The 14,411-nt window shown below is 44.4% G+C and overlaps 1 protein-coding gene across 2 annotated transcripts in view; it reads right to left on the bottom strand.

Moving 5' to 3' along the window:
* si:ch211-212o1.2 (plasmanylethanolamine desaturase 1) overlaps positions 1-14,411 on the bottom strand; it is a 37,540-nt gene that overhangs the window by 10,159 nt on the left and 12,970 nt on the right. Inside the window, exons 3-4 of one of the 2 annotated variants that reach the window (XM_014124249.3) lie at positions 3,100-3,219; positions 2,869-2,960 (exon numbers count right to left, since the gene is read on the bottom strand). In XM_014124249.3, coding sequence (XP_013979724.1) covers positions 2,869-2,960; positions 3,100-3,219 — 212 coding nt within the window. The remainder of the gene's footprint in view (positions 1-2,868; positions 2,961-3,099; positions 3,220-14,411) is intronic. The other variant, XM_014124250.3, reaches the window with a different exon arrangement.

Genomic DNA, 14,411 nt, shown 5'->3' with positions numbered 1-14,411 from the left:
GAGAGTATCCTCGATGTATGGGGGAAAGGTGTATTTATCCCCATTTCGCTGACGACCCTCCCCCATAAAACCGGGGACCACCAAGGACCACCAAAGTCCGTAGCAGTAATTAGAAACAGATAAGATAAGCATTCCTGCAACATTCATCTGTTGATAGACTATTTGAACTCTGAAAAATTAGCTAATTGATTGCACCCAAATTGTCCCTTTCAATTTATAGATCTCATATAATATAATAGATAAAAAGGGCAGTAGCAGGAACAGTGGCTTCCAGTGGGCAAAACCTGGTACTTTCACTTAATTTATGGGAAAAATGCAAGCGACATCAATGGATAATTTCTCTGAACAGGGGAAAAAATATTGCCAGTAAGATTAAACAATACACCAAGTCACAGCTTGTCAAACATAGAGAACTGATACTGTACACTGGTCATTGGGGTGGGGTTTGACCATTTATTTGGATTGCTCACATTTGAATTATTGTTAAGAAGAGTTTTTTGTGCAAATTGGATATTGGGTACTATATTTATTGAATATTATATGAATCCTATAATTGAAAGTGCCAATTTGGGTGCAATCAATTAGCTTAATTTCTCAGAGATCAAATTATATATATACATAAAATAATGTTGCAGAAATGCTTATCTTATCTGTTTCTAACCACAGAAACAATTTCAGAACAATCGAAGACGGTGGGTGTCAAACCTCTTATTGTGCTTTTTGATGTAGAATGACCCTGGAACTGTCTGTACACCTGACTTCAACACACAGCTGTGCTTTGGTCATAGAAACAGTCTGGTTACAGTCAAAATACGATACCTAATATAATGTACGCAGAATAACATAAATCACTGTGAAGATCAGTGATGCCATTTCACATACTGATCATAAGCAGAGCTGGAGATTAAAATGCCAATTCCTTTTCTCCCCCTGTCCCCCCTGACCCTTGACCCCTGACAATATAACAATAAGCCCCATCATCAGCAGATATACACACAGACCCAGCGATTCATCACCTCAAAGACGACACCCACCAAACTGCACAACATAAGGGCCAGGTGCTCTTTTAATTGGACAGGATAAGAGTGACCTTTTCTTTAATTGGGAGAGGGGAGCATGACCAAGTTGTGCTCATGCATTAATACAGAGCCCAGGGTGCTGGAACCCCAGCCCCAGAGGAGTGGGTGGGGTGGCTGTGATGGCTGGCTTGGGGAGGGGGGGCAGAAATGTACTGTAGTGGTATATCCTGAGGGATAGAATGACATTTTGCTTGGAGCAGCCAAGGGAGGATGAACCACAAAAGACCAACAAAACCCAGAGCTACTGTATGGTAATAACCCTGGATGGCTGTGCCCTTCACACAACTGGGGTGTAGGGGGGACAGGAAGGGGGGGACTGGCTGGATGTGGCCTTCTCAGACGGTGGATGTGCTGGGCGGTGGTTTGCAGAAGCACAGGTAATGTATGCAGACAGTGTGGGTGTGACTTCACTGATATAGCTCATTGAGAAATGGAATTATATTATGTTTTGCCTAACGATCCCTCATGACTGATATGTACAGTGCCTTCAGAAAGTATTCATACCCCTTGACTTATTCCACATTTTTCTGTTACAGCCTGAATTTAAAAAAAAATAATTCTCACCCATCTACACAATACCTCATAATGACAAAGTAAAAACATGATTTTAGAAATGTTTGTAACCTTGTTGAAAATGAAATACAGAAATATATAATTTACATAAGTATCCAGACCCCTGAGTCGATACATGTAAGAATCACCTTAGGCAGTGATTACAGCGGTGAGTATTTCTGGGTAAGTCTAAGAGCTTTGCACACCTGAAATGTACAAAATTTCCCCATTGTTCTTTAAAAAATGCATTATTCTTTAAAAAAATTATTCAAGCTCTGTCAAATTGGTTGTTGATCATTGCTAGAGAACCATTTTTTACCATAGATTTTCAAGCATATTTAAGTCAAAACTGTAACTCGGCCACTCAGGAACATTCACTATCTTCTTCAGTGTAGATTTGGCCTTGTTTTAGGTTATTGCCCTGCTGAAAGGGGAATTCATCTCCCAGTGTCTGGTGGAAAGCAGACTGAACCAGGTTTTCCTCTAGGATTTTGCCTGTGCATAGCTCCATTCTGTAAATTTTTTATCCTGAAAAACTCCCCAGTCCTTATCAATTACAATTATACCCATACCATGATGCAGCCACCACTATGCTTGGAAATATGGAGAGTGGTACTCTGTGTTTCATTGGATTTGTCCAATGGGCAGTATTATTGTATTTTTGCAGTGACTGGGTGCTCAAATGGAAATTCAATGTTTGCTTCTTCTTTTTTTCCCCATCTACCAATAGGTGCCCTTCTTTGTGAGGCATTGGAAAACCTCTCTGGTCTTTGTGGTTGAATCTGTTTAAAATTCACTGCTCGACCTTACAGGTAATTGTATGTGTTGGGTACAGAGATGAGGCAGTCATTCAAAAATCATGTTGAACACTATTATTGTACACAGTGTGAATCCATGCAACTTATTATGTTACTTGTTAAGCACACTTTTACTCCTGAACTTATTTAGGCTTGTCATAACAAAGGGCTTGAATACTTATTGACTCAAGGTATTTCAGCTTTTCATTTTTTATTAATTTGTAAATTCCACTCTGACATTATGGGGTATTGTGTAGGCCAGTGACACAATCTACATTTAATCCATTTTGAATTCAGGCTGTAACACAACAACATGTGGAAAAAGTCAAGGGGTGTGAATACTTTCTGAAGGCACTATAGCCATTTGTAATCCTTCTCAAGAGTCAAATGATGAGTCTAAGGTCTGGGAATGACCTTGAACTCAGAACCCTGTCCCTTACCTTCCCAAGGACAGGGATGTCCACAGAGCCCCAGGTGTCTGCTCCCCAGTGCACCATACCAGATGCAAAGTCCGCCATCACTATCCCCATTACTGTAGTGGGGAACAAAGGAGGAAAAAGTATTTTACCAAATCTTTTGCCATAATATCAGACAACAAATGTTTTGGAGACGTAATGTAATTTCAAGGTCATTTCAAACAGAAACACAAAAAATATGTTAGAGAAACTCACGGATGCCGAAGATGATTTTGTAGATGTGCACAGTGGAGAAGTTGAGGAGAAGGAAGGAGAGGTTAATGATGAAGAGAGAGAGGCACAGAACTACACTGATCCACTCTTGCAGTCGCTTACCTGAGGAAGACAGGAAATCACACAACATTACACATTACCTGAGGAAGACAGGAAATCACACAACATTACACATTACCTGAGGAAGGCAGGAAATCACACAACATTACACATTACCTGAGGAAGACAACAAATCACACAACATTACACATTACCTGAGGAAGACAACAAATCACACAACATTACACATTACCTGAGGAAGACAGAAAATCACACAACATTACACATTACCTGAGGAAGACAACAAATCACACAACATTACATGAGTCGAAAACGTTCCACAGGGATTTTTTATTTTTTATTTATTTCACCTTTATTTAACCAGGTAGGCTAGTTGAGAACAAGTTCTCATTTACAACTGCGACCTGGCCAAGATAAAGCAAAGCAGTGTGACACAGACAACAACACAGAGTTACACATGGAGTAAACAATAAACAAGCCAATAACACAATAAACAAGTCAATGACACATTCGGAAAAAAAGAAAGTCTATATACAGTGTGTGCAAAAGGCATGAGGAGGTAAGGCAATAAATAGGCCATAGGAGCGAATAATTACAATTTAGCAGTTTAACACTGGAGTGATAAATGAGCATATGATGATGTGCAAGTAGAAATACTGGTGTGCAAAAGAGCAGAAAAGTAAATACAATCAAAACAGTATGGGGATGAGGTAGGTAGATTGGGTGGGCAATTTACAGATGGACTATGTACAGCTGCAGCGATCGGTTAGCAGCTCAGGTAGCTGATGTTTAAAGTTGGTGAGGGAAATAAAAGTCTCCAGCTTCAGCGATTTTTGCAATTCGTTCCAGTCACTGGCAGCAGAGAACTGGAAGGAAAGGCGGCCAAATGAGGTGTTGGCTTTGGGGATGATCAGTGAGATATACCTGCTGGAACGTGTGCTACGGGTGGGTGTTGTTATCGTGACCAGTGAACTGAGATAAGGTGGAGCTTTACCTAACATAGACTTATACATGACCTGGAGCCAGTGGGTCTGGCGAGGAATATGTAGCGAGGGCCAGCCGACTAGAGCATACAGGTCGCATTGGTGGGTGGTATAAGGTGATTTGGTAACAAAACGGATGGCACTGTGATAGACTGCATCCAGTTTGCTGAGTAGAGTAATGGAAGCTATTTTGTAGATGCCATCGCCGAAGTCGAGGATCGGTAGGATAGTCAGTTTTTCGAGGGTAAGTTTGGCAGCATGAGTGAAGGAGGCTTTGTTGCGAAATAGAAAGCCGATTCTAGATTTGATTTTACATTGGAGATGTTCAATATGAGTCTGGAAGGAGAGTTTACAGTCTAACCAGACACCTAGGTATTTATAGTTGTCCACATATTCTAGGTCGGAACCGTCCAAGGTGGTGATGCTAGTTGGGCGGGAAGGTGCGGGCAGCGAACGGTTGAAAAGCATGCATTTGGTTTTACTAGCGTTTAAGAGCAGTTGGAGGCCACGGAAGGAGTGTTGTATGGCATTGAAGCTCGTTTGGAGGTTTGTTAGCACAGTGTCCAAGGAAGGGCCAGAAGTATACAGAATGGTGTCGTCTGCGTAGAGGTGGATCAGGGAGTCACCCGCAGCAAGAGCGACATCATTGATATATACAGAGAAAAGAGTTGGCCCGAGAATTGAACCCTGTGGTACCCCCATAGAGACTGCCAGAGGTCCGGACAACATGCCCTCCGATTTGACACACTTGAACTCTGTCTGCAAAGTAGTTGGTGAACCAGGCGAGGCAGTCATTAGAAAAACCATGGCTATTGAGTCTGCCGATAAGAATACGGTGATTGACAGAGTTGAAAGCCTTGGCCAGGTCGATGAAGAAGGCTGCACAGTACTGTCTTTTATCGATGGCGGTTATGATATCGTTTAGTACCTTGAGCGTGGCTGAGGATTGCACAGCGGAGAAGGTACGGTGGGATTCGAAATGGTCAGTGATCTGTTTATTAACTTGGCTTTCGAAGACTTTAGATAGGCAGGGCAGGATGGAAATAGGTCTGTAACAGTTTGGGTCTAGGGTGTCACCCCCTTTGAAGGGGGGATGACTGCGGCAGCTTTCCAATCTTTAGGGATCTCGGACGATACGAAAGAGAGGTTGAACAGGCTGGTAATAGGGGTTGCAACAATGGCGGCGGATAGTTTTAGAGAGGGTCCAGATTGTCTAGCCCAGCTGATTTGTACGGGTCCAGGTTTTGCAGCTCTTTCAGAACATCTGCTATCTGGATTTGGGTGAAGGAGAAGCTGGGGAGGCTTGGGCGAGTAGCTGCGGGGGGGGGGGGGGGGGGCGGTTGGAGCTGTTGGCCGGGGTTGGAGTAGCCAGGAGGTCGGCATGGCCAGCCGTTGAGAAATGCTTATTGAAATTTTCGATTATCATGGATTTATCGGTGGTGACTGTGTTACCTAGCCTCAGTGCAGTGGGCAGCTGGGAGGAGGTGCTCTTGTTCTCCATGGACTTTACAGTGTCCCAGAACTTTTTGGAGTTAGAGCTACAGGATGCAAATTTCTGCTTGAAAAAGCTAGCCTTTGCTTTCCTGACTGACTGCGTGTATTGGTTCCTGACTTCCCTGAACAGTTGCATATCGCGGGGACTTTTCGATGCTATTGCAGTCCGCCACAGGATGTTTTTGTGCTGGTCAAGGGCAGTCAGGTCTGGAGTGAACCAAGGGCTATATCTGTTCTTAGTTCTGCATTTTTTGAACGGGGCATGCTTATCTAAGATGGTGAGGAAATTACTTTTAAAGAATGACCAGGCATCCTCGACTGACGGGATGAGGTCAATATCCTTCCAGGATACCCGGGCCAGGTCGATTAGAAAGGCCTGCTCGCAGAAGTGTTTTAGGGAGCATTTGACAGTGATGAGGGGTGGTCGTTTGACCGCAGACCCATAGCGGATACAGGCAATGAGGCAGTGATCGCTGAGATCCTGATTGAAAACAGCGGAGGTGTATTTGGAGGGCAAGTTGGTCAGGATAATGTCTATGAGAGTGCCCATGTTTACGGATTTAGGGTTGTACCTGGTGGGTTCTTTGATGATTTGTGTGAGATTGAGGGCATCTAGCTTAGATTGTAGGACTGCCGGGGTGTTAAGCATATCCCAGTTTAGGTCACCTAACAGAACAAACTCTGAGGCTAGATGGGGGGCGATCAATTCACAAATGGTGTCCAGGGCACAGCTGGGAGCGGAGGGGGGTCGATAGCAGGCGGCAACAGTGAGAGACTTATTTCTGGAGATGCTTCCCACAGTTGTGTCACATTGGTTGGATGTCCTTTGGGTGGTGGATTATTCTTGATACACACAGGAAACTGTTGAACAGCAGCATTGCAGTTCTTGAATCAAACCGGTGCACCTGGCACCTACTACCAAACCCTGCACTGAAATCTTTTATCTTTTCCATTCACCCTCTGAATGGCACACATACACAATCCATGTCTCAATTGTCTTGAGTCTTAAAAATCCTTCTTTAACCTGTCTCCTCCCCTTCATCTTTTCACCTGGCCAGCCTGTCATGGAATGAGCAGATATTCTTAATGTTTTGTATAGTCAGTGTGAATACAAAGATACTGCATAACAGATACAGTAATAAAGCTACAGAAACTCAAAAGTACAGTACATATTCACTTTCACTGAACAATTGTGCTGATGACTACATTCTGAAGAGAGGGTAGAGTAACTTTCTTCCGTTCAGGGGACCTGTCCTGTGATCTACGGTGTTAATGAGCAGAGAGAGGTCAGCCCTGCTACCAGGAGAACATCCCTCGGAGCTCTGTAGGGTCATGGGGTCATCCGCTGGTGGCGCCGCCACATCTTTGTCTGTCCACCACAGTCTGTGTGTCCCCCATCAACCACAGTGTTAAGAGGTAATCGGTTCGATGAAGACAAGTGTATGCCGAGGCTGGAGTTGTGAACCCTCGTGTGCGGAGCAGCACTGACACAGCTCTAAACTCACAGGTCAGGGTGGGCCGGGCACGGGCGGGCAGACCACCGTGTTGCCACTCTGCCCCAGCGGGGGGGGGGGGGGGGGGGGGGTAGTGAATAATTCAGCAGGCTATGGAGCGGTGTAGAGTTGCTTAAGCTGGAGCTAGCCGCCCACTCCTGTACTGGACCTCATCACCACATCCATGGAGACTAGCCTGATCCCCTCTCCCTCTGCTTCCTTCTCACACTATACCTCTCAATTCAGATTTCCTTATTTTCCTTCTTTACCTTTTAACCTTTGTGTCGCTGTCCCTCACTCTCTTCCCCATATCCAGCGCTTCTTTCTTTCTCCTTTTCTGTGGATGCAAAGCGTCAAGTGCCACAGTGATGCCAGGCCTTCTGAAACTTTAATGCCATTAGACTTTTCTAATGCAGTAGATTGGCGTGCTAGGAGTTAATGGGATATTGATGACAGATTTTAATAAAGCCTCACGGGCTCAACTGACACCAATAACCTAAACCAAGTTAACCAACCAGTCCAATACTCATGGGAATATTAGTTTCACACCTCCCTCTCACAAGACATAGAAGTGGTCCTCAATCATCACAGGAGAGTCCACACACAACCCTTCACTTGTGCACTGTCTCATCTCTCACATAGCACTTGTTTAAGCTGTACTAGCCATGTACTGATGATGGAGGACACTGGAATGTTCCCAGCTGTTATGAGCTGCTCTAAATGAAACAGATTAATCAAGTGAGAAGCATCCAGGTGTGCACGCTCTGTATGGAGGCGAGGCCAGGTGTGCTGTGGCCAGCTGTGGAGGCCAGGAGGGCTGTGGTCAGCTGTGGAGGACAGGTGGGCTGTGACCAGCTGTGGAGGCCAGGTGGGCTGTGGCCAGCTGTGGAGGCCAGGTGTACTGTGACCAGCTGTGGAGGCCAGGTGGGCTGTGGCCAGCTGTGGAGGACAGGTGTGCTGTGGCCAGCTGTGGAGGACAGGTGTGCTGTGGCCAGCTGTGGAGGACAGGTGTGCTGTGGCCAGCTGTGGAGGACAGGTTACCTGTGGCCAGCTGTGGAGGACAGGTGTGCTGTGGCCAGCTGTGGAGGACAGGTGTGCTGTGACCAGCTGTGGAGGACAGGTGTGCAGCAGAGGCTCCTGCAGAGGAATGCCTTCAGAGACTGGCAGGCCTCTACCACTTACCCACTGTCTGACCTCACTTCTTACTAGCCACTGATACAAAAACACACTGGGATGCTAACAAAATGTGTGCAAGGTCCTTACAAAGGTCTGTAATTCTTGCAGGATATGATCCAACATTTAAGAGATGGTACCTTTTATCAAGGGGGGTGAAACCTAATACTACAGAACATATACAGACTATGCGTCCCACAGTTGTGTTAAGTTGGCTGGATGTCCTTTGGATGGTGGACCATTCTTGATACACACAGAAAACTGTTGAGCGTGAAAAACCAGTGAAAACTTTGGCCCAAGATAATATATAGACCACACCATTTACAGGAAGGTTAATAGCACCATAGATATGTTGTCTCCACACTAAGTATGACACAATTTCTACCATTCTGTCAATTTCACACATCCCCCACACACACCCACACATACCCAGGGTTGAGCAGTCGGGCCACTGTCAGGTGATCTGCATCAGCCCCTGGATCCCTGATGAGAGGAGAAACTAGGCCAGGCCTCGACAGAGCAAACGCACGCAGCCAGAAACACAGTCCCCCTGTCCATAGGACCAGAGTGGTGTGCTCATTAATACAGTCCTGACAACAACATGCTCCCTGGCAACCCCTCTTCCATCGCTCACACCAGCAGCCCCCAACTCCGCACGCTGGCATGGAATTAACCTGGGAGAGGCGGGAGATGAGGAAAGGGGGGTGCTAATAGGCTGAAATTAATCAACGACGCCTGATTCGGCGCAGAGGGACGGCGCCAGCACCAAACAACACCCTGTGAATGCTAATGGCCTTCTCCTCTCTCTCTCTCGCTCTCTTTCCATCTCACCCTTTTACCTCCCGCACCGCTTTACAGAGCAGCAGCAGAACGGGCCCCATCTCTCCTGCCATAGTGGTGCATCACACTGACAAAGAAAGTGATTTCTGAACCTCTCAGTTCAAATAATCTTGCAATATGAGTAGCTCGTGACATGGATCTCTGTGTGAGGGTGTCGGTAAAATACATGAACCAGGAGGAAGGAGCCCAGGTTTTTTTCTCCTTCCTCCTAATACATGGGTCTGATTGAGTGTGGTTGGGGTCTGCCTCTGAGTTCCAGGAAAGGGCCTCTGTGTACCTGGCCTAGTCTGCTGTACAGATGGCTTCAGTGAATCTACATGTACCATAACATAGTGTGAATATTGAGCAGAGCCCGAGTTACTTATCACAAGTAGTCAATATCTTGCTTGTCCTGTGTAAAAAGATGCATGATTCGCATGCTTTCTGTACAGCACTTCAAAGCTTGCCCAGTATTCCGCCTCTATCTGGTCTGGACAAAGGGCTCTTTTCTTCCCTCTCTCCTGACTGTGTTGTCCTAAACGCTGAGGCCTTGTGTTCTCAGTACAGAGTCCCTTTGAAAGACAGCCTCTCACCTCCTCCAGAGCCACAGACAAAAACTAACTCACACACCCAGAATGGCTGCCTTTCACAACACAAAGACCGAGTCAGTGGTGCCAACATACCATGACAGCATCATTCTCTTCCTCGCTTCTCTCGCTCACATATCCACCCCCACACACACAGGCGCGCGTTCACACACACACTTTCACATGAACATTCACAATACAATTACGAACATTTATTCATAGTAATTCTGCACTTTCTCCCTCTCTGTCCCCTGTCCAGTTCTCTGTAAGCCAATCTTCTGGGGGGGGCTGTAGTAAAAGTGGGTCATATGTTTAGAGCGGGAGAGACAGAGAAAGAGAAAAAGACAGAGGTAGAATTCCCCTGATCAGGATGAACGGATCAGTGACAGGCCTCGTTCCCTTCATCTCTTCTCAGTGGATGTCTCAACCTGGGAAACACATCACACACACACACACACATCACACACACACACACACACACACACACACACACACACACAACACACCACACACATAACACATCACACACATGCAAGCACACAAAACACACACACACACACACCAAGCAACAATTACACCGAGAATCCATACATTAACCTATTGACAAGAACTACAACAACAAAAAATTATGTGACAAATGTGACAGATTCAACGACTGCATAACAACACCACACACACACAGACACGTCCCAAGAGAGTGGTATCTAGGCCTGGCTCCATCCTCTTTCCCCTGTGAACAGGGAGAGAAAAGAGGATGGACAGATCCCGTGGTGTGTGTGTTGGGGATGTCGAATGAGCATGATGGGAGCCGCAGATGAGTAAGGTGGGGGAAGGGTGACGGAGAGATACGATACAGTATAACGTACACACACACGGAGAGTGGGGTAATATTTGTCCTATGTATAGTATTTATACCACACGCTCCGCCCCATGATTCAAATTTCAAATTAGCATATTAAAATGTTTATCTGACTCCATTTAACATTATATTTGCAATCAAGAAATGTCTGAGAATGGAATTCTCAATACAAGTGTATTTAATTACTTTGTAAAATGAATGATTACATTATACAAGGCATAAGCTGAAGTTAGAAAGCATTAACAAGCATTACAAGGCATGATTCTAGTCATGATCAGAGAGGGAGAGAAGTAATAGCATAAAAGGCCTTGACCCAAGAGTCCTTGGGTCAAGACCGTTGCTGGTTTAGAAACCAGTCTGAAATTTACAACACAATTGCTTTTATGATTTGTCTGCTGAGAATGTGGAAATATAAATCCTAACACTGATTGTTATTTTCACTGTGCCAGAACATTTTCGGAACTTATTTGATATAGCCTCTTACGCCTTGTTTCTCTGATTTGAATGTTCTAGGATTTGATTGTACTCATTTACCGTCTGTACAACAGGGGCGGGAAGGTATTTGCTCAACACTACACTAATGGTTTTCTAGTGTTCTCATTTGTTTCCAAACTCATCCCTCTAAAAGGAGGGAGCACTAATTGTTCTTTACTGTATATTGTTAGAATTTGGATTTGAAATGATGTTGGATGGTATGGTTTCATGTTGTGCTCGTTTCCTCCATCCAGATAATGTGATGGGATTGATGGGATTACTGATTGATGGGATTACTTTGTGGGCTAGTTTTCATATTAATGATAGTGAAACTTTATTCCCAATTTATTGTTGTCATGAGACATTTATTTCGTAATCTGTATTTGTCATGCATTGCAGAGGATGATATCATGATGTGTTTACTTTTACTGCTATTTCGAATGTTTTCAAAGTCTTTCACAAACAGTGGTGAGTTGTCAATGTGAAATGGACTCAGATGATGGGGCCTGACCTGTCCAGCTAAGCAACACACCTTCTGATGGAGGATTCCACGTTGGGACAGCTGACCATTCTAGGCATGGTACACCTGGAGACTGACGGTGCACCCTGGTGGGAGGATACCTTCTATGAGGAGAGTACCAGGACCCTAACGACCATGGACAAGACGTTAATGCAGGCCAAGTAAATGGCGACTATCTTGTTGAGTGTCTCGACTGTATCCTGGCAAGCCTTTGGGAGGTAGCTATTACATGGACCCAAGCTGTTCTTTTTTTAAAGTCTAGTCACCTCTCTCCACATATTTCTCTGGTTCCTCTGATTGTCTTCTGCAATGCAGAGTATCCATGGGGGGAAAATATAGTGGAAAAATTTGAGAAGGTGATACAGGTGAGAGCCAATTTATCTGTGGCAATCTCTGAGACGTTCGCACAGAATTTCTGGGGTCACTGACACCAGGAGAAGTGTGAAGCCTGATGAAACTTCAATCGACAAAATGTTACTATGTGAATTAAATTGTCACATTTGGATTGTTTCAAGAGTTCATAAAGAGCTACAACTTTTTATCTGTTCTATTTTGTATGTAAGTGCCATGGATTTATTGTTACAGAGAAACTGTGTCATTCTGTTCATTGGACATCGGCTATTTCAAAGATGAGCGACAGGTTTGCGCCCCTATCATTTAAATTGAGTTGATTAGATTAGAATCTGGGTGTGTTTTCCTGCCCATTGTTTTAACTAGCAAAGTGCAAAGAAATGTTAATTCAGGTTGGGCGTGAGTTCCAGCTTGAATTTGAGAACTTGGTAGAAAGCTCCTGTGTGTATCACACTCAAATAGTTGATTCTATTAGAGATTATTTTGAATTGAAGACACGCGTAACCACGTTAAGTCTTATTTACACCGAACAAAAATATAAATGCAACATGTAAAGTGTTGGTCCCGTGTATCATGAGCTGAAATAAAAGTACCCAGAATTTCTCTTTACGCACAAAAATCCTATTTCTCTCAAATGTTATGCACATATTTGTTTACATCCCTGTTAGTGAACATTTCCCCTTTGCCAAGATAATCTATCCAACTGACATGTGTGGCATATCAAGAAGTTGATTAAACAGCATGATAATTACACAGGTGCACCTTGTGCTGGGGACACCTTGTGCTGGGGCCACTATAAAATGTGCAGTTTTGTCATAAGTTTTGAGGGAGCTGTTGCCACCTGAGCTGTTGCCAGAGAATTGAATGTTAATTTCTCTACCATAAGCAGCCTCCAACATCATTGGCAGTAGGTCCAACTGGCCTCACAACTGCAAACCTATAAGGGCACAAGGCGAGACCCAAATGCAGACACAGAAGGCAGATAATTGAGCTCCGATATTTATTACACCAAAAGGGGTAGGCAAAAGGCAGGTCGGGGACAGGCGAGAGTTCATAAACCAGGTCTGACTCCAAACAGTACAAGGAGATAGGCAGGCTCGAGGTCAGAACAGGCAGAGTGGTCAGGCAGGCGGATTCGGCGTCAGGACAGGCAAGGGTCAAAACCAGGAGGGCTAGGGAAAACCAGAGACTGGGAAAAATAGGAGCTAGGAGAAACGCTGGTTGACTTGGCAAAACGAGACGAACTGGCACAGAGAGACAGGAAACACAGGGATAAATACACCGGGGACTAATGGGGAAAACAGGAGACACATGGAGGTGGGTGGAGACAATCACCAAGACAGGTGAAACAGATCAGGGTGTGACAAGACCACGTGTAACCACGCCAGTCCAAGACCTCCACATCCGGCTCGTTGAAATTATTGCATGATGCATTGATATTTTTTGTTCAGTATAGTTGATAGTCATTTACTCTGAGTTGTTCTGTAATGTATCATGTATTTCACGTACACTAACTGTTTGAGTGTTTTTTAATTCATTTTTATTCATTCAACTACAGATAAACAAGATCACACATTGCTAAATGGAAAGCGTCCTCTATTCAAGCAATGGTCAAGGTCAACAGTCACATCCATACGGCAAGCTCCATGCTTTATGTGTCCTGTGTCCATGTCTATTGTTTTCAGACATAATGAACGTTGGGCTCTGGATCTGAGAGCTCAAGGAATTTGAAAAATGTCAGCTTTAGTTCTTTAAAGTGGAACTGACAGCGTTTTAACTACTTTGCAGATATGAAACAAACAGACAATCATAATATCAGTAAAAAAATATCAAATTCCCAGTTTACGCAACAAAACCAACTTCATAAACAGGTTTTAAAAATAGGTTCTATTTGACTCAACGTTCCATGACATACACTAAGCATTGTTGGCAGAATAGATGGATGCAGTTTAATGCATGATTAATATAATTCACCAATATATTTCTTGGTAATCACAGTTGGCCTGGTGCCTTGTTTGCTGCCTCCATTTGGGATGCACTGTTTCAACTTCAATGACTCAATATTTTGTACAAAAACGGACGAATGTAACTAAGGCTGGGAATGTCAATACAATCAAACTAGCTAGATAGCTAGCTGCAGTAGTTCTTTCTTTAAAAGTTGCAGCATACTGCAGCACAGCTTGCAGGGTGCCGCACAATTCTAGGGCATGTTATTTAAGTGTCAGCCATTGTTGCCAGAATGATGCAATTTACCACAATCTGCCACCATCTACCACAAACGGTCGCGGCATAAGCTCAAAACTTTTAACGGAAGAACCACTGTAGCTGCTAGGAGGATGTCATGTGAGAAGTGGAGAAGTGGGTGAGTGATTGACTTTTTCCCCTCATATTGTCATCGGTGGCTATACACAGCTAGAGATACAGGTGTCATTTGGTTAGCTAGCAAGAAATTGAACGATTGTTACAGTATCCAGTTAGCAT

The sequence above is a fragment of the Salmo salar genome, chromosome 10 (assembly GCF_965601325.2).
Source record: "Salmo salar chromosome 10, fSalSal1, whole genome shotgun sequence".
NCBI classification, from domain to species: Eukaryota; Metazoa; Chordata; class Actinopteri; order Salmoniformes; family Salmonidae; genus Salmo; species Salmo salar.
This window is presented reverse-complemented; position numbering and strand designations above follow the sequence as displayed.